Raw genomic sequence first — 18,274 nt, forward strand, 5'->3', positions numbered from 1 at the left:
CCTGCCTTTGAGTTACAAATCTGGATTTAGAACCATAGAACTGGAAGGGACCTCCAGGGTCAATGAGTCCAATCCCCTGTACAATGCAGGAAACTCACAACTACCTACTAGGCGATCTCCTACTCAAGTGTCAACCAGGTCCAAGCCTGCTTAGCTTCTGAGATCTGATGAAATCGAGCTAGCCTGGACCATCCATGTCAGGGCAAACAGGAACCTGTTTTAAATTATCTTTAAGAACAGCTGCTGCTCATTCCTTGAGCCTAAAGACCACAGATGACCTTCTGTTCTAGGGGAGTCCACAGATGAGGGTGATGTTGATGAACATCAACTTCCTCCAACATTTACTGCATTCCTCACCAAGAAGGAAACAGGAGTGATTAAACCAAAATGTATGTTTCTGGGGCTTTGGCTAAGCGTTCCCCTAAGCCACAGTACCTGAATGCCAGCATGACTGCAAAGATAGAAGTCAAACTCGAAGGGGTGAGTGATGTTTGTGTCCACCGTGGTTCCTGCTGGGATGTTCCCACTTTTGCCAATCTGTACAGGTTAACAACAAGAAAACAAAACAGGAATCAAGGACAGGCTCTTAGCAACATCAGAAGCTTTAAGGCTATATTGGATCCTGCAGGGTGGGAATTCTGTCTCCACGTTTTCCATCAAGCGGCCACTTCAGTGTCTCAAGCCGCTTGCAGCACACAGTGCCACTAGCTTCAAATTCTCTGAAACTTGTTGACTTGATCCTGGGATTAATCAGCCCTTAGGATAGTTCAAGGGCTTAGAACAGGGGTGGTCAAACTGCGGCCCTCCAGATGTCCATGGACTACAATTCCCAGGAGCCCTTGCCAGCGATTGCTGGCAGGGGCTCCTGGGAATTGCAGTCCATGGACATCTGGAGGGCCGCAGTTTGACTACTCCTGGCTTAGAAGGTCCCTGTGTGAATTGGAGCTGGAAGAGAATGAAAGGAAAGGAACCTCAACTTGCTGATCCTCAATCAGGAGGCCACAGAAAAGCTTCTTGTGGTTCTCCTCTCCGATATGCAGAGGGTGGGTGGAATTCTGCACTGAAGAAAGCTTCCCTCCCCAACCTGAACACATAAACTGGATTAACATTAATTTACACTTCTTCTGCTAGTCGCAAGGAAGGAAGACGCCCATTCAAAGCATGCCATTCCCACCCTTCAGGCTCCTCAATCCTCACTCTTTAAGGTTTCACCAGACACACCTCAAGTGTTTTCAAGCTGCATGCATAAGGACCAGAAACACAGGCAAGCAGAAAGCAAAGACCCTGAGGATCCTGACCTTGTTAACCCCATTCAGATTCTGCATTTGTGCCATGCAGTTGCAGAGGCCCAGCATTTTCATGACATTTGCACTAATGCCTCTTTTGCTTTGATGTGGAACGGTGGGGAGGGGGGAGTAAATTCCTGGAGCCTTTTGATTACTCTCCCCTTCTGGGACTCTCTATCTGAATCATGATTGTTTCAGGGCAAAACCAGCGCCCAGAGCAAGAGGTCCAAACCAAGATCTACTTAATGAAAGGCCTAATTTAAAAATCTCACCCTCTCATTTTTGTCTGCACAGAAGAGGCGAGTGTGATGCCGTTTCTGAACGACAATGTAAGTGATGCCCGGCTGGTAATCTTTCTCCAGTTTGATGCAGGCATCGCGGATGGCTAGGAGTTCATAATGAAGAATCTAGGAGAAAGCAACCACAATGCTTGGAATGGAAAAAGGAAAGAACAAGGAAAAAGGCCATGCCAAGACTGCTGTGTCAGAACAGGAGGACCCAATATAACACTTTGATTGACACCCATCTTCTTTTCCCTCAGAAGAGCCCCCCGATTGCTGAGACACAGCCCCCCCCCAATTGGCAAGCTGCAATTTCAGACAATGCACTCTCACTGCAAGCACCTATCAAGTTTGCAACAGGCAAGGATGCATGAGCCCATCCCTGAATTTAAGATACCATATTAAGATAGCATATCTGCTCAAACAGTTAACACCTTGCCCACCCTTCTGTTTGCAGGAAGTCCCAAATTAACTCTCCCCATTGGAACAATGTATTTTAGCCTGACGGTAGTGCAGATTTCTCTTGACCAGGTGGCACTGCTGAAGTAAGATATCACAGCGACAGAGGAAAGAAACAGTATAACTGTCATGACCCGCTCCAGCCCACTCAGTGATTCAGACTTAAAGGAGAAGCCAAGGTCAATTACTGAGGAGAACCAGAGAGTCCAAGAAGGGCCCACCACTGCAGAAGCCCCTGTGGATGACGCCTCCTCAGCACCGGAAGCCACCGTGGCTGGGCTTGCAAGGGCGGCCCCTCCAAAGGTAGTCTCCATACCTCTGCCATGCAGGACTTGAGCCCAGCCCTGGAGCTCCCCAGGACCCTCTTCCCATCTGCAGGAATACTTGCAGGCCCAGCCCGAAGTGGCACAAGGGGTACAACAGTGCACTAACAGTGAGTCCTTCCTGGCAGGATCCTGGCCACTGCGCAGAGCCCTGTCAGGAACTCCAGCAATAGTTGGTAATACAGTTGGACTCAATTACATCCCAGCCTGCTTTAGCCTGGACCTTGAAAGACAGTCTTGCTGGATCATCCAGTTTGTTGTCTGGCTTGACAACCCGTCTGCTTCTGTGCCTAGACCCTAGACCCTGCTCAGTGATGATCTGCAGGGCAAGTCCTGACTCTTGGGAAGACCAGCTGAAGCCTATGGTTAGAACAGTGGGCATTTCCCCATCATGCAATAGTTGAGAGTCATGTATGCCTCGCATGCCTCAATGAGATGTAACTAGCCTGCCAAGTGGGTGGTCAGCCAACTTAGAAGAATCTCTTATGATGCACACAGGAGCAAGAGGGCAGGTTTTGGAAATTATTCATTGATTCATTGATTCATTCATTGATTCATTCAATTTGTTTTTTGCCCTATCTCAAGTGACAAGGTTTTGTAAGGGGGAATTCCTATGCTGAGAAGTGCCTTGGTGAGGCTTCCCCATCTCAGTCCTCTCATCACCAAGCCCTGAGTTGCTCACAGACACCCTGTGAGACAGGTGGGTTGGAGAGAGCTCTGAGAGAACTGTGACTGGCCCAAGGTCACCAGCTGGCTGCATGTAGAAGAGGAGTGGGGAATCCAACCCAATTCTTCAGATCAAAGGCCGCCACTCTTAACCACTACTCCAAGTTGGCTCATCACTACACCAAGGGCCCATCCAATGGTGATTTGTCCTTGGCAAGTACAATGGGAAATTTGCAGGAAGTGGGGAAAGGTGATACACCGCAGGTAGAGAATCACAGCACTGGAATCAAAACAGTTTAAGAAGAAATGGAATATGTATGGCTTCATGCCACATGGATACTGGTCAAGGTTCCACTGCAACTACCTGGGAGAAAGTCAGCTTTACAGACAGGAGCCATTTAATCTTTTCATGTGATTTTGGTTTGCATCATGGTACATAGAATCATAGAGTTGGAAGGGGCCATACAGGCCATCTAGTCCAACCCCCTGCTCTACGCAGGATCAGCCCTAAGCATCCTAAAGCAAATACAAAGCTGCCAATTACAAAAATCCCCAAGAAAGATACCCTTTTCAACTTTACTCTCCCTACGCAGTCCTACTTAAGGACGTTCTTTTGCTTGTTCACATGCTTTTTGCCAAACTTAAGCCATTGTCTTAATCAGCCTCTTCCTTATTAATGAAGCCATCTTCAATGAAATAGCTAGAGCACAGAACCATTGTGAAAGCCAATACTACAAAACAAAACAAAGCAGCCAAGCAAGTCAGCAGCCACTTCCTTCCACAACAGAACCTATGTCCTCAGTTAAAACCCTCTTAGTGAACTCTGCTTTATACAAACCACAAAACAGCAGAAGGTCTTGCCACAGTGCCACCCCAGGAGTAGTCTGCATATTAATGCATAAGGCATCCAGGAGATCCAAGGATTGTCTGGCGGCCACGCAAAGGATGTGTGGAAGTGCTTTGCCATGGCCTGCCTGTGCATCGTGACCCCTGCTGTTCCTTGGAGGAACTACCACTCAAATCCTTGAAGGTCTCCCATCCAAATACTAGCCAGGGTCAGCCCTGCTTAGCTTCTGAGATCTGACAGGATCGGGCTTGCCGGGGCTATCCAGGCCAGATCTAGTAGTCTGCAAATGGGCAAAGGCTAATTTCACATATTTGCACCAAGGGATAGCAATCCTTGCTTTGCAGGAGTGTAACTGCTATACCAGTACATTCTGGAAGAGGAGGACATAGAAGTACTTTCTGTACTGATGGGCCAAGTTGGCCTCTCCAGTCTTTTAGTGAATTACGCAAGCTGTAATCACTCCCTGCTTCAACAGCCTCACAGTCCCACTACTCATCAAGCTATCCCCATAGCGTCTACAAACCCCTTCTCCATCTACATAACATAGCATCCTTTTTTGTGTTTTTTGCACTACGGAGGAAAAGGCAGCCACTCACCTGTGGAAGCTGCCCCTCTGGGACTCCATCGCGATAGAAGATGATGCGGGTGGGCTTGAAGCGTGTGGATTTGTAGAACTGGATGAGGAGCTCTCTCACCATGTACGACAAGTCCTCAATGATCTCCTGCCGGGGCCTCTGCACCCGCACTGTTGCGCAGTATCGGCTCGGGTGGGCATCCATGCTGCCCACCACCTGAAGGAAATAAAAGAGCAAGTGTGTGAGACTGTGACCGGAATCATTGGCGTGATGGCTAAGGCAAGGAGAAAGGAGTGTTGTAAAAAATTAAACAAAACAGTACCACTTTCGCCACTGAATGTGTCAGAGGTTAAAATAAAGTGATTCGCCCATTATATATTTGCAGCAACTCTACGAGAACTATGCATTTGAATTTTTTTTTAAAGTCTAATAATTATTAGGTTGGTCGGCGGCTGGCATTTCACCACCTCCGTCAAGCCAAGCCACCAGCGCTCCACTTGACCCCAGAACATCTAGCCACAGTGATCCATACGACGTTCACTTCTAGACTGGACTTCTGCAACTCACTCTACGCAGGCCTGCTCTTATCCTTGATCCGGAAGCTACAACCGGTGCAGAATGCTGCAGCCAGGATTCTCACTAATACACCATGGAGATCTCACATCCGGCCTGTAGTCCAACAATTCAGCTGGTTCCCAATTGAATTCCGGATTAGGCTTAAGTTTTGGTACTTACCTTCAAGGCCATACGCGGTCTTGGCCCAGTGTACCTGAGAGACTGACTCTCTCCCTATACCCGCAAAAGAGCCCTACGCTCCATCACCTCCAACTGGCTGGTGATCCCTAGCCCCAAAGAAGCATGCTGGACCTCAACTAGGGCCAGAGCCTTCTCTGTGCTGGCTTCCACCTGGTGGAACGAGCTTCCTGAAGAGATCAGGGCTCTGCCTGAACTCCCACAATTTCACAGGGCCTGTAAAAGGGAGCTCCTCCACCAGGCATTTGCTTGAACCTGACCAACCCAACATCCACTGGTCCCTCCTCAGACACCCCCTTCCATGACTGAAATAATCTGACCCACCTATGGGCTCTGTCAAAGTTACCGTTCCTGTTGAAATATTGTTCTAGTTGACATGTTATGATTGTAATATTTGTTATGATGTTCTACGTCATTACCCTATGACATTTTATGTAAACCGCCCAGGGCGATATAAAAATCTAAATAAATAAAATAAAATAGGAAACAATGCAGTATGATCCCTAGAGAACAGGGACAGAAAAATGCCCTGGTGGACCAGGCTAGCCTGTTCTCATTAGAGCTCGGAAGTGAAGTATCTAGATTGGACCCCACCAAAGTAGTCTGGCGTTTCCTACACAAAGGCAGGCAATGGCAAACCACCTCTGCTCAAATTTTGCCTTGAAAATGGCACAAGGATGATATAAGACATGTTCTGCCGCCACTAAGAACAGTGCAATATATCCGACAAAGAGCATGTAACAAAAAAACTGCCTCAACATTTTCAGACGGTGAGACAACCACCCTACTCCTTTTATAAATAGCACCTTCCTGAACAGTTCAGTTTTACATATTCTGCAGAACAATAAGAGTGTGGGATCATGCACACAAATCGAAAGCCTATACCAAAATCATAAGTCTATACCATTCTTCCCTCACCACATCACTGTATTCATGCTTGGTGGCCCAAGGGTGATAAAAAAAAGCCCAATGTGGAAGACGTTGCTTATATCTGTGTTGGACCGTAAGTTAAGATCCAAAAACCCAAGAACACAATCCATGCAATATCTTCTGTTAGGGACCAACACAATGACACATACTGGCACACAGACTTCAGAGCTCCTTAGAACTCTTCATCAGGCTACAGCATCCCTTCTCAATTTTTTTACCACTGAGAAACCCCAGAAGTGGCGCGATCATGCAGAATATGGTTGGGAATCATACCTCTGCATACACACCCAGGGCCCCTCTCCTTCCCACCCCCTCTAGGCCTATCATTGGCCATTTTAGGGGGTCAACATGATCATATATGTTCATATCACCTGATATTTTACAATCTTGAAAAAAATATTAAATAGCAATTAATTCCCACCCATTCAGGAAACCCTTCCAGGGCCATCAAGAAATCCCAGGGTTTCCTGAAACCCTTGTTGAGAAAGCCTGGGCTAGAATGATACATAGCATCTGGCCCAATGAAGTGTTCTGGGGAAACTTGAAAGTGTTATTTTTCATTGGGTTAGTTGTAATAAAAATTATTACAAAGATAATTCTTGGCTTTTTAGTTCGGGAAAAAACAGGCAATTGATTTTTTTCCTCTAGCCTCTGACACTTCTGTGTTCTCTTGCGGGGGAGCATTAGATAACGTGGGGCTATGTGGCCAGAGTGGCCGCCATGCTGCATGTGTGGAAGCAGGCTGGGCGCCATAAGGAACGATGGTGAGGGAGAAGGCCGGGGAGGCAGGCTGACTCTAAATCAATCCAAAGGACAGGAAAAGGGGGTGGAAGGAAATAAAGACCAAGAAGGAAGGAGGGAAAAAAGCCTGTTCGGAGAACTGAATGGATGGAGAGAGTAGGGGGGTAAAGATGAGTGCCTTCCCCTTTCCTTTGGAATATCCTGGGATTATGTACGTGTGCATGGATGTGCAAATCTTTATACAGCTGTCACTGTATAAACATAAAAGGCTAAGGGGTGAGTGGGCAGAAAGTGGGTGGGGCCGGTCCGGGTGACAGGCCAATCGGAAGGCATGAAGCATCTTCCAATTGGCCCCTCACCAGGACAGACAACAGTTCTAGCCAGTCGGGTGAGGGCTCAATTGGAAGGAACAAAGCGCTTTCCGATTGGGCTCTCATCAGCAGAAGCCAGAGTTCTGCCCAGAAGCCACACCAACTTGAGCGCCGTGAGTACACGGTCAGTCCGGCCGGTGGGCTCGCTGGCAGCGAAGGCGCCGGGGATGGCTTCTGCGGGGCCCGCCGAGCACACCCACCGCCTCGCTGGACAGCCGGGTGTGCTGGGTGGCTGCGGAGGGGGGGGGGGGGGCCTTTCTAAGCCTGTTCTAACAAGCGGGCTTTGAATCAAGTATAATCATAAATCAAACAAGCCACCTGCCAACATTCTGAATTCCACAGAATGGAGTAAGAAGATTTGCACTCTGTGATATAGCTGAAGTAGAACAGCCTAGTTCTCCTATGACCATCCTGGGATAGCCAGGGGCTGGTTTAGCACTCAGTACAGAAGGGGCTTCTACACCATGATGATACACAGGGCACCACCCCTTAGATCAGGGGTAGTCAAACTGCGGCTCTCCAGATGTCCACAGACTACAATTCCCACAAGCCGCTGCCAGCATTCGCTGGCAGGGGCTTGTGGGAATTGTAGTCCGTGGACATCTGGAGGGCCGCAGTTTGACTACCCCTGCCTTAGATCCTACAACATTCCAATGGAGTCAGGCTAGAGGAAAGTGCCTTCCCTACCTCTCCCCTCTCATGGCAGGTCAGCGGACCCCAAAGAAACACCATGGGAAGCTAATTGGAAATGGCAGAGTGTGTGAATGGTGGTGGGCTAGAACCAGGACACTCTGCCTTCTCTCCTCCACAGATAGAAAATCTGTCAGAGGAACGGTTGCTACGCTGACAAAAGGGCGCCTTCAGATTCTAAGCCTGTATGTGGGAATAAGGTAGGAGGAAAAGAAAACCTGATTTCCCCCCTAGTGCTCTGCCCTAGAAAGGACCAGGTTTGTGGATAAGCACATGTTTGCATGCACCTATCGCATACCAAACTTTGTTATATCCAAAGTCTTCCCTCTGCAAATGAAGGGCATCTCACTTATACTTCAGAAAGCCCTGGGGTTCTGTCACTGTCGCACCTTGTGGATCCAGTTTTGGTAGGCCCTGGGTGGGGTGCTCCCAGCCCACCTCCCTTACTTCCACCATCAGGCACCCTGCTTACGCTCTGCCTCCCTTCCGCCCAGCTCCCACCTCATCCACCTTTCTGCCCTCCCCTTGCCTGCTTGCAACCCTTCCCACCACTCATGCTCACAGCTGTCGGCCTGCCTGCAATGTGTGCTGCTGGGAACATGGGCTGCTAGCAAGAGTGTGTGCTAAAGGGCTGACAGCAGTGGGCCCTCCCTGAAACCCCGGGCCCTGCCAGCTGCACCACCTCAGGGTATGCTGACGCTGGCCTGGCTTCATGGTTCCCACAGGGATTAGTGAAGGCTGCACAAAGGGGAAAAATAAACAAAGCTAACTCTGACCTCCCTCATGTCATCGGGGCAGGTTCTGAGGCTCCTAAATGCACAGCTGACATTCATGCATTTGGTGAGGAGGTGTGCCACTTGGGGATGAAACTGGGAGAAGAGGGTGCAAAATCTACCTATTGCAGCTTGTAGTAGATGCATTAGAGAAAGTATGCATCTGTACGCAAAGCAGAGAGGGGTCTGTAATCTGGTCCCTTGCAACGTTGAATTGCATTTAAAAAAATACCATGTAGTGGTTTTTTATACACCGCATAAAACGCGCAGACGTGACAAGGCACCAAAACCCACTAAGCAAATGTCTGTGCCAACTCAGAGGCCTTTCTGGATAAGGTGATGCACTTTAAAGACCAGTGGTTCCTACACCTGCACGGCCCACTGGCGCCACCTACATTCTGTGAGTGGCTAAGCCATGTGCCTAAACATGGCCTAAATGTGCACATTCCTGGCTGTGTGCTCCCTGTCCTGGAAAGAATTAGGGCTTAGAAAGGCTTTGCACAGTACAGTTGGGGGGGGGGGGTGGGAAGGAGAGACACAATGGAATCCCCCCTCCCTTAACTAAACCAGCATCTCTTGTCAAAAGCTCATACTGGGAAAAAGCACTTTCCAAAGAAGACTGATTTCTGAGGTGGGGAAAGGCAAACACAGCCTCTCAGAACCAAGTGCCTCAATAACTCGATCTCATTTCTACTCAGCTCCCAGACCATTCTCCTTGGCCCTATAAATAGGCTCCCCCCCACTTTCTCCCTCCCATCTTCTTTCACTTTGCTCTCCTCCTCTTCCATTCAGTGTCTCATTCTTCCCTTTTCCCCATACTGCTTTGCTGTCTGCCTTCCCTCCACTAACATATGTCCTTTTGTGTCTCACAAAAAGAACAGTCCCACCATTTCTCTGTAAACTGCAACTTTGACAATGTCATGGGGGAACCCCTTCCCCCTTTCTCTGAAAAGCCTACAGACGACTGTGCTGCATCCTAAGGTGGACCACTCCATGGTTACTCTTGAGTTTTTGATCTTGCAGCAATACAAACAGAAGAACTGGTTCCAGGATTTGGAAGATGCTCTTGGCAAAAAGCACGGAATCAACAAGGCTGATCCTAGAAGCCCTCCAAGAACGCTGCAGCGCAAAGCAACTTCCACATGCCTGGTAGCCAATGTGGATCAGAGCACTTTTTAAAAAGATGTCAAAGATGCCTTTGCTTTAAGGAGGGTTATCAGGCACATTTTTAAAAAGAACCTCATGGAGATCACAAGATGCTAAGCGGCAACCTCAAATACTTCAAACCAGTGCCGCCTTTGCAGATCATCCAGAGAAAGCATGAATGGAGAAAAGAAGGGAAGAAAATACAGATCACCAGGACTAGATGATCAAATCCAGCTAGTACAGAATGAAGACAAGCTGGGCATCCTATACACAGGTCCCACACACCGCCTTCCACCACTCCCACAGGGGATAGATGCCCAGGCACCAACTTTCCAGTCCAATTCCTTTCTACCTGCACAGCTGCCCTCCCACTTGGGAGCAAATCCCCACATCTACCCATGACTGATCCTAGCACAGCACCCCCTCCCCCAATATACTTACTTCCTCTCCTCCCCTTCTTGCACCCTCTGGGCAGGAACAGACCCGTTATCTCCTCTCCAGCCAGGCTTGGGTCACTCCTTCCCTCTCCAGGTCTGGGCCATATCAAAGCAGCTTTGGGATTCTACAAACCCCAGTGGGGGAGACGGAGAAGATCCTGGAGAAACCACTGCCCAATACCCCCAGTATAATAAGCTGCAGTTATTATCCTGCAGTGGCTTGAGGTAGCACAGACGAGCCTGGCAGGGCTCACCATAGAACAGGGATGGCCAAACTGTGGCTCTCCAGAAGTTCATGGCAGGGGCGCATAGGAATTGTAGTCCATGGACATCTGGAGAGCTACAGTTTGACCACCCCTGCCATAGAAGGAGGAACGTATGGCAGCCCAGTTGGCAAAGGTGGAAATAATGGCAGCAGCTGGCTCTCAGCCACTCAGCCAGATCTGCTCCTTTATGCATTCTGCCTCAGATAAGCAGCCACTGTTTTTTTACCACATGTGCAGGTCTCCTGCGCAAAAGCAGCATCACAGCTGGAGAACTATGTCTGATGTGTCAGAATCTCAAGTGGCATTTTCTCAGGTGCTGCAGCAAATTCAGGGCTGAGACCGACATGAATGATGCTTGCCCCATCTGTCCTGCTTTGAAGCCGACAGAAGACCATCAGTGGTACTTGCCAGGGAAGCAGGAAGGCCTGGATGAAGCCTGTGGCTGCCACTGTTTCTACAGCTTCATATCTATATGGTACACATGTGCATTTTTAGTCTAGAGAGAAGTCTGCATAGAAAGCCTGTATACGTACCAGTTTATAATTAAAAGTGCAGAAAAAGAAAGACGCACAGTTACCACACTTCAGTTCACAGTGCGAAGAAAAAGAAAGGGAAGGGAAATAAAGCAACTTACGGCTGTTATGGAGGGCTTCTTCCCATCTCCTGCCGGCGGATGGGTGACGTCCGCTCCAAGGAATATTACTGGCTGCTGAAAGACGGCAGAGCTGCAGGCACAAGAGAGACATACGGAAAAGGAACTTAATACCAAGTGTAAGCAAAGACTGCGGGGAGAGTGGGTAGGAGGGGCATTACCACTATAATTACCATATCCTCTTTAAAGATTTCTTTTTTGGAGGGGGGAATACCTCTTTTTGTAAAAGTGACAGAAATGGATAAAGTTCAAGGCTACATATTCTTTCTCCACTTGGCCCCTGATCCAAGTTCAGCCCCAGGGATTCCTGGAATAGTGTATTCAGAATAAGTTCCCATGAGACTATAGGGGGTGGGAGCGAGAATGCATTGGAAAGAATAAGGGCAATATTTTGTGGGGAAAGCAGTTGTGGTGAGAAGGAAATAGTACTAGCCGAGGAGAAGGAGGAAAGGAGAGTAAAACTGGGACCATACACAACCTCCCCCTGCCCATTCTGGCCACAAATACTTCCTTAAGACTTTAGAACCGTGGCTGTCTGCCTTTATGCTTTTGCAAATAGCAGATTGTTGATTAGATGCCAATTTTGCATATTTTTATCTTTTGAAGAAGTTTTAAAAGTCACGTTGAAGGCTGGAGGTCTATGCTTTCGATAGTCAAAGGTGACTTGCTCATGACAACCACTGCCCTGGCCAGTATCACACCCCAAAAACTGATCGTTTGGGGTGCTTTATGAATGGCAGAGAACGTGGCACATCAGCAAATCATACCAAAAAGAACAGTCGGACAACAGTGCTTAATCTGTACAATGTATTCAAAGGCACAGAAGACAGTTCTTTGGACAACAGTTCTCTTTCCTGAATGGTACAATAATCACTTCCCGGTCATAAAGGACAACCGTAGCTCCTGCGAGGCCACAGATTCACATTTTGTTTTGAGTTACAGCTGAAAAAATGTCAGGGCCATGAGTTCAGGTTCAGCTGTGCAGAGTGGCAACTGGGGTTGTGTCCCCTACAGCAAGGAACACGAAGGACACCAATCCTGGATGGCACACTTACCGCTGATGGGGCACCAGGATGTTGTTGATTCCACCAAGCTTGACGTTGATCTTCAGGCAGAGGTTCGAGAGGGTCTGTGGCGAAGTCTTCACAACGTTCTTCACCTGCACACACTGTGTGGCCATTCCCAGGAGTGTATCACCCACGCGCTTCACCTCCGCTGGGAATGGAACAGAGGAATGTTACAGCAGGCAAGCTTCTGGAAATGGTGCTTGAAAACACAACGGGCTTTCATTCCACTAGGTGTTTATAAAAGGGCCGAGAATTGTAAAGTCCATTTAAAACATGCATGAAATTCTCCTTCCTTCCTTCCTTCCTTCCTTCCTTCCTTCCTTCCTTCCTTCCTTCCTTCCTTCCTTCCTTCCTTCCTTCCTTCCTTCCTTCCTTCCTTCCTTCCTTCCTTCCTTCCTTCCTTCCTTCCTTCCTTCCTTCCTTCCATCCAATGAGGAGTTTGAGGGATCCACATTTTCCCACTTTTTCCCCACACAGGGTGTGGGAAGTATACTGGATACAGCTAGTTAGCTTGTCAAGGCCCAGGAGCCTGGCCCTATTATTACTACTGTACTAGAGGCAAAGCCCGTTGACCTTGGAATGTAACAGGCGCTAGCACACATGCCTGAACTGTGGCTCTCCTAGGTGCTGACCCTCATGCCCACCCTGTTCCCCACTGGACCCTGAGATCTACTGTGCTGGATTTGATTAAATGGTAGGAGACTCTAATCTCAAAAGCCCACTCCTCCTCCATGTGCAGCCAGCTGCATCACCAACCTCCAGGTGGGGCTTGGAGATGTTTTACTTAACAGAAGTCCAAGAACTGAATAAGCGATTTAAGCCAATTTGTGAATGGGACAGCACTACAGCATCATCTGTGTATAAAATCAGTGGGATGTGAAGGGAACCAATTTTTGGGCTATGGCCAGCTTTGGGGGATAGGTCATTCATAAAAAGGTTAAATAGGAAGGGAGCCCAAATGCACCCTTGTTTTACCCCTTTGTTAATTGGTATTTTAGGAGTAAGACTCACAAGGGGGGTGAGGCCTGGAGATGTTCAGGAATAATAACTGATCTCCAGGCACCAGTTCTTCTGGAGGAAACAGCTAGGAGGGAGGGAGGAAGAGCAGAGGTTGTGCTGGGTCTCCTGGGGCTGCTGGGCAGCCATTACTCCTTCTCTCACCCACCCCAGACTCCTGAAGCTCCACCTCCAAATCTCAAGGAACATTCCTAACCCAGGGATCACCAACCTCCAGGACAACCTGGAGACCTCCTAGAATTGGCGTTCATCTGCAGACTATAGAGATCAGCTTCCAAGGGGAAAATGGCTGATTTGGAGAGGGAATTTGCTATGATAGCTCATCTCCAGACAACAAAGATGAATCCCTGTGGAAAGAAGAGCTGCTTGGGAGGGGGACTCTGTGGCCTTGTGCCCCACAGAGGTCCAGGGATACCAGCCACTAGGGGAGAACTGGGCATCCCCCAGAGGAACAGATCTTCATCAGACTGCAGATATCAGTTCCCCTGAAGAAAAGGGCTGCTTGAGAGCAACTCACTGGGGCTGGCTCCGCTCCCCCCCCCACCTTCTACATCAGAGCAACTCACTGGCTCTGGCTGTGCCCCCCCCCCCTCCAACTTCTACACCTGAGCAATTCACTGAGGCTGGCTCTGCTTCTCCCTGCCCCTAACTTCTATACCAGAGCAAATCTCTGGGGCTGGCTCTGCTTCTCCCCCCCCCCCAAAAAAAAGACACAACTTTTACACCAGAGCAAATCACTGGGGCTGGCTCTGCCCCCCAATGTCTACATCGGACCTACTCACTGGACCAGCTCCCCTTCCACCCAGCAAGTTCCAAGGGCGACAGGAAGTTGGGGGTGGAAAGCTGAATCTTTATCAGCCCTTCCTGGCCGAGGGCTCCCTCCCAATAAGGGCTAATCTACAAGGGAAGGCCATTCCTGGCCGATGGCCAATCAGGTTATTTTGGAAACTATATGGCTTACTGATACTACTAGTAATAGTAAAGGCAGATTGCAAGTATGAGTCAAAAAACTTTTCAGTCAATCAGTAAGCAGATTCAAACTTTATCATATCCAGCAATCTGCCAGGAAAAAATCCTAGTAAAACAAACTAATCCAGTTAGGCTGGGATTGTAGAGTAAGCAGGGGAAAACTTGAACACTTAATCCAAGCATATCAGTGTAAGAACGAGTTTATGCCTGTCTGGGTCTAGCCCCAGCATCCCTGTACTTAGAAAGAGAAGGAGAGAGGAACAAACTGGAATCTGCGCTCTCTGGAGGCAAGGCAAAACAAAACCCACAGATCCCTCTGGCTTCATGTAACTGCCCTTCTTCCCCACCTTCTCAGCATCCCTCCTGCTAACATACCATACACAGGCGTCTTCCCCGGGAGGATGACTATGATGAGCTGAAGCCCAGAATACGTGTTCTTAAGGTGCCTGAACATGGGCTCCACACTGTCTGCGCCTTGTGCGTATTTGCAGAAGCATGGCTGCCCCTGGATTGGCATCCCTGCATCCTTGGAGATCTTGCGCAGCTGGTCTGTAAAGTTCCTGCAAAAGCAAAAGATACCGGAGAACACAGTGCAGCAAGCAACCAGAAGAAGAACCTGTGTTGGCTCTAAACATCAACGTGAAATAAGGTTCATGCAGAGAAACTCGTGTAAAATGTCTTCTTTGTTTTATTCTGATAAAGCTTGTGAAAGGCAGAGTTTCCAGAGTGGGTCCCTGTTTCGAATTCTTCTTCAGAGAAGGTCTAATGTTATGAGTTCAACGACTGGAGCACAGCTGCATGCTGCAGCAAGCAAAACTCCTAGGGTTGCATGCGATTGGTAAAGATTCCTTTTGTGGAATCATTCACAACGTTAGACCTTCTCAAAAAAGCCAAATTTGGTGACACAACACTACCCATGGACTCTGTCCTCCATTATGAACCACTACCATTATGATACACACAGGGCTGATATGCAGGGCTTATTTTGTACACATGGAGTTACATACAAAATAGTAGCAATATTAGCAATGCCACCGTAGGCTGTAAACACTGCAGGAATTCATAGCAAGGCGCCCCCCCGCCCCACGGTGACCTCAGCACCCCCTTATTTTGATACAGCCCACTCCAGTTCCCATCTCACTTACTTCAAGACTTCTTCCCTGCACTGCTTCTGAGGGGCAAAGCAGGCTATGGCCCAGACTTTAATCTCAATGCCATTGTAAAATTGCTTCCCCCTCATGTCCCAGACCCCCTGGTTGGGTGTAGCGATAGCCCGGTTCTGTGAAAAAAAATGAATATTTCAATATTTCACATCTACTTTCTTGTAGTTTTACCCTACAGAAAGCCTGGTCAGTCAAGTCAAGGATGATTCATCCAGCATCAACATTTACAATGAGATCAAACCCTGGCCAATACTGAGTCATTTAAATAGGGGGTGGGGTGTCAAGGAAGCTGTCCCCTTCCCCACAGAAGTTCATCATGAGAAGTCTACTCTTCCGGCACACTCATTGGTGTATACTAGGCTGAAGGGAGTAAGGAAGCCCAAGCAGATGCCACCAGCTCACCAACTGTGAGGCTGGCGTGGTTCTGGCCCATGTTATATAGGGCCTCCCCAACAATTCAAAGAGAGGACTTAGAGCCAGTCGGGTACCAGAAGATTCTCAAATGAACAAGGAAGCAATGCAGAAAAGGCTGTTTTTTCAGGTCTTGTGTATTTCCAGTATGGCTTCAGGTCCCTGGAAGGGCCAGAAGTTCTGGTTCAAAAAAGTTGCCAGCCACCATGACATCCACTCTAAAGTCAAAAAAGGGACTTAAGTTTGCTAGCTAGCTGCCCTGCCCCAATTTATATTCTCAGAACCATCACTAGGGCTCACACTGTTCAGACCAAAGAAGAATCAGAGGGACTGGAAAGCCATTAGATGCAATCACTATTATCACCATCACCATCATCATTATAATATAATCTACAGCCTGCCATTCCCAGGCTAGCTGGCTTGTGGTGGTGTACAAAGTAAACACACACACACACACACACCTATCTCAATTACATCAAATGAGCAAGCAGGCATAAGTCTGACGCCAGATATAAAAAAGGTAAAGAGAAACTTATTCAGACATAACCTCTGAAGAAAGATTATTTCAGGCACCCAAACCTCATTGTGACCAAGACAACACCACAACACAGGTTTCTATAAACACTCCCCACTCATTCCTTGCCCCCCCCCACCACTCTGAAAAGCCAAAAAGGGACAGTATCTGACTGGCTTCATTTCTGCTTACCCGACCTCCATACTGTAAGATTGGAGCAGGAAGGACTCTCCCTGTCACTTCGGTCATGTCATCCTTCACCTTTATGCCAAACTCCTGTATGTACGGGTCCAGGTTGTAACTGGCGTTCTTCATCTGAAAGACAGAGGTTAAGTTGCACCAGACAGAACAAGGTGTTCTGGCAGGTACGTGGATAGAGAACAAAGCTGCCAGTGAAGGGGAAAAATACAGGTAACACATGACATTGTGCATCATTTGGGACAAGAGAGGGACCTCCACAAGGTTCTGAGAATATGGACATAACACTAATCTTGTCTAGAAGAAAGCCAGTTTGGTGTAGTGGTTAGCAGTGCGGACTTCTAATCTGGCATGCCAGGTTCGATTCAGCGCTCCCCCACATGCAGCCAGCTGGGTGACCTTGGGCTCACAGCACTGATAAAGCTGTTCTGACCAAGCAATAGTATCTGGGCTCTCTCAGTCTCACCTCCCTCACAGGGTGTCTGTTGTGGGGAGAGGAAAGGTAAGGCGACTGTAAGCCACTTTGAGCCTCCTTCGGGTATGGAAAAGCAGCATATAAGAACCAACTCTTCTTCTTCTTCTTCTAGAATGGATTGATCTTGAATGATGTACACGGGTCAATCAATCCATTTTTATTTTACCATCATTTACATCAAACTTCAAATGCACTTGTAACTGGAACTGAAGCAATTCAAAAAAGTAAACAATAGTAATAATAAAAGAGATTAAAAAATCTGTCATCACAAGAATTCTAGGGTGTTAAATCAATATTTAAATATACTTTTAAATAACAATGACAATAGGATTTTTCTTATATTTAACTCATCTTAAATCAAACAGAAACTTTCTGATCCACATATATAGTACACAATTTCATGGCAGCAGTGCAAAATTTAGCTGTGCAAAGAGTTGTCAGCCTGTTTTCATCTTGAAGCAGCATCTTGATTTTCTCCTTTGAGGAAGTTTTTGGGTAGTTGTTCAAAACTGGCTGGATAAAATTACATCTAATGGCATTATAAATGGGGCAGAACAAAAGCACGTGTTCATTTGTCTCTGTCCAACCGCTGGCACAAGGACAATATCTCTTATAGCTCTCTTCCAACACAGCTGTGGGTAGAGCTGAACATCTTGCTTGGGCAAAGGGCCTTCTATGGAGGCTGAGTTCTAAGTTTGACAAATAAGAGGCCGGAGCAAGCTTATGTCTGATCTTATCTGGACACCGAAAACCTGGTGTATTGGATAGATCTCTTTGCCAACAAAAGTCCTTGGCTCTCTGTTTGATTATAGCTTTAGCTTGATCTTGATGTAAATTGGTTAACATCAAATTAACATGAGGAATTTTTTGGGAAAGTGGGCTGAAAAAAGAAAAAATCCTCAACAGGGTCATGGAAGGCTGAAATGGCCAACAGATGGACCTTGATTAAGGAAACAGCCAGGCTGTTTTGGGTATTCAAATACATAATTCATTTGGCAGAATTCAAGCTGGAGGCCACAGGCCCAGGAGGAAAACCTGGGTCATTTTAGCAGCATAAGATTTCCTTGCTGAGGAGCACCTAGACGGCAATTACACCTGGGCCACTCTATCCAACCAGTGATGAGGTATCAACCAGGCTGTTAGATGCAGGGACTGAACACTGTGGTGCAGGAGAGGGCCTAGATGATGCAGGTCTGACGCCACAAGAAGAGACAGAAGCCACAGTGTTGAGCCAGAGCGATGCAATCAGACATGTCCTCCCAAA

General features: G+C 47.8%; 1 protein-coding gene across 5 annotated transcripts in view; it reads right to left on the minus strand.

Annotated features, from left to right (window-relative positions):
- LOC143837570 (protein argonaute-1) overlaps positions 1-18,274 on the minus strand; it is a 60,154-nt gene that overhangs the window by 6,374 nt on the left and 35,506 nt on the right. For all 5 annotated transcript variants that reach the window (XM_077337556.1, XM_077337555.1, XM_077337557.1 and 2 more), the window contains 8 exons: positions 16,530-16,652; positions 15,395-15,528; positions 14,625-14,809; positions 12,252-12,411; positions 11,179-11,269; positions 4,459-4,653; positions 1,559-1,693; positions 436-537 (listed from right to left, as the gene is read on the minus strand). In XM_077337556.1, the coding sequence (XP_077193671.1) occupies positions 436-537; positions 1,559-1,693; positions 4,459-4,653; positions 11,179-11,269; positions 12,252-12,411; positions 14,625-14,809; positions 15,395-15,528; positions 16,530-16,652 (1,125 nt within the window). The remainder of the gene's footprint in view (positions 1-435; positions 538-1,558; positions 1,694-4,458; positions 4,654-11,178; positions 11,270-12,251; positions 12,412-14,624; positions 14,810-15,394; positions 15,529-16,529; positions 16,653-18,274) is intronic.

Source organism: Paroedura picta, chromosome 5 (assembly GCF_049243985.1).
Source record: "Paroedura picta isolate Pp20150507F chromosome 5, Ppicta_v3.0, whole genome shotgun sequence".
Classification (NCBI taxonomy): Eukaryota; Metazoa; Chordata; class Lepidosauria; order Squamata; family Gekkonidae; genus Paroedura; species Paroedura picta.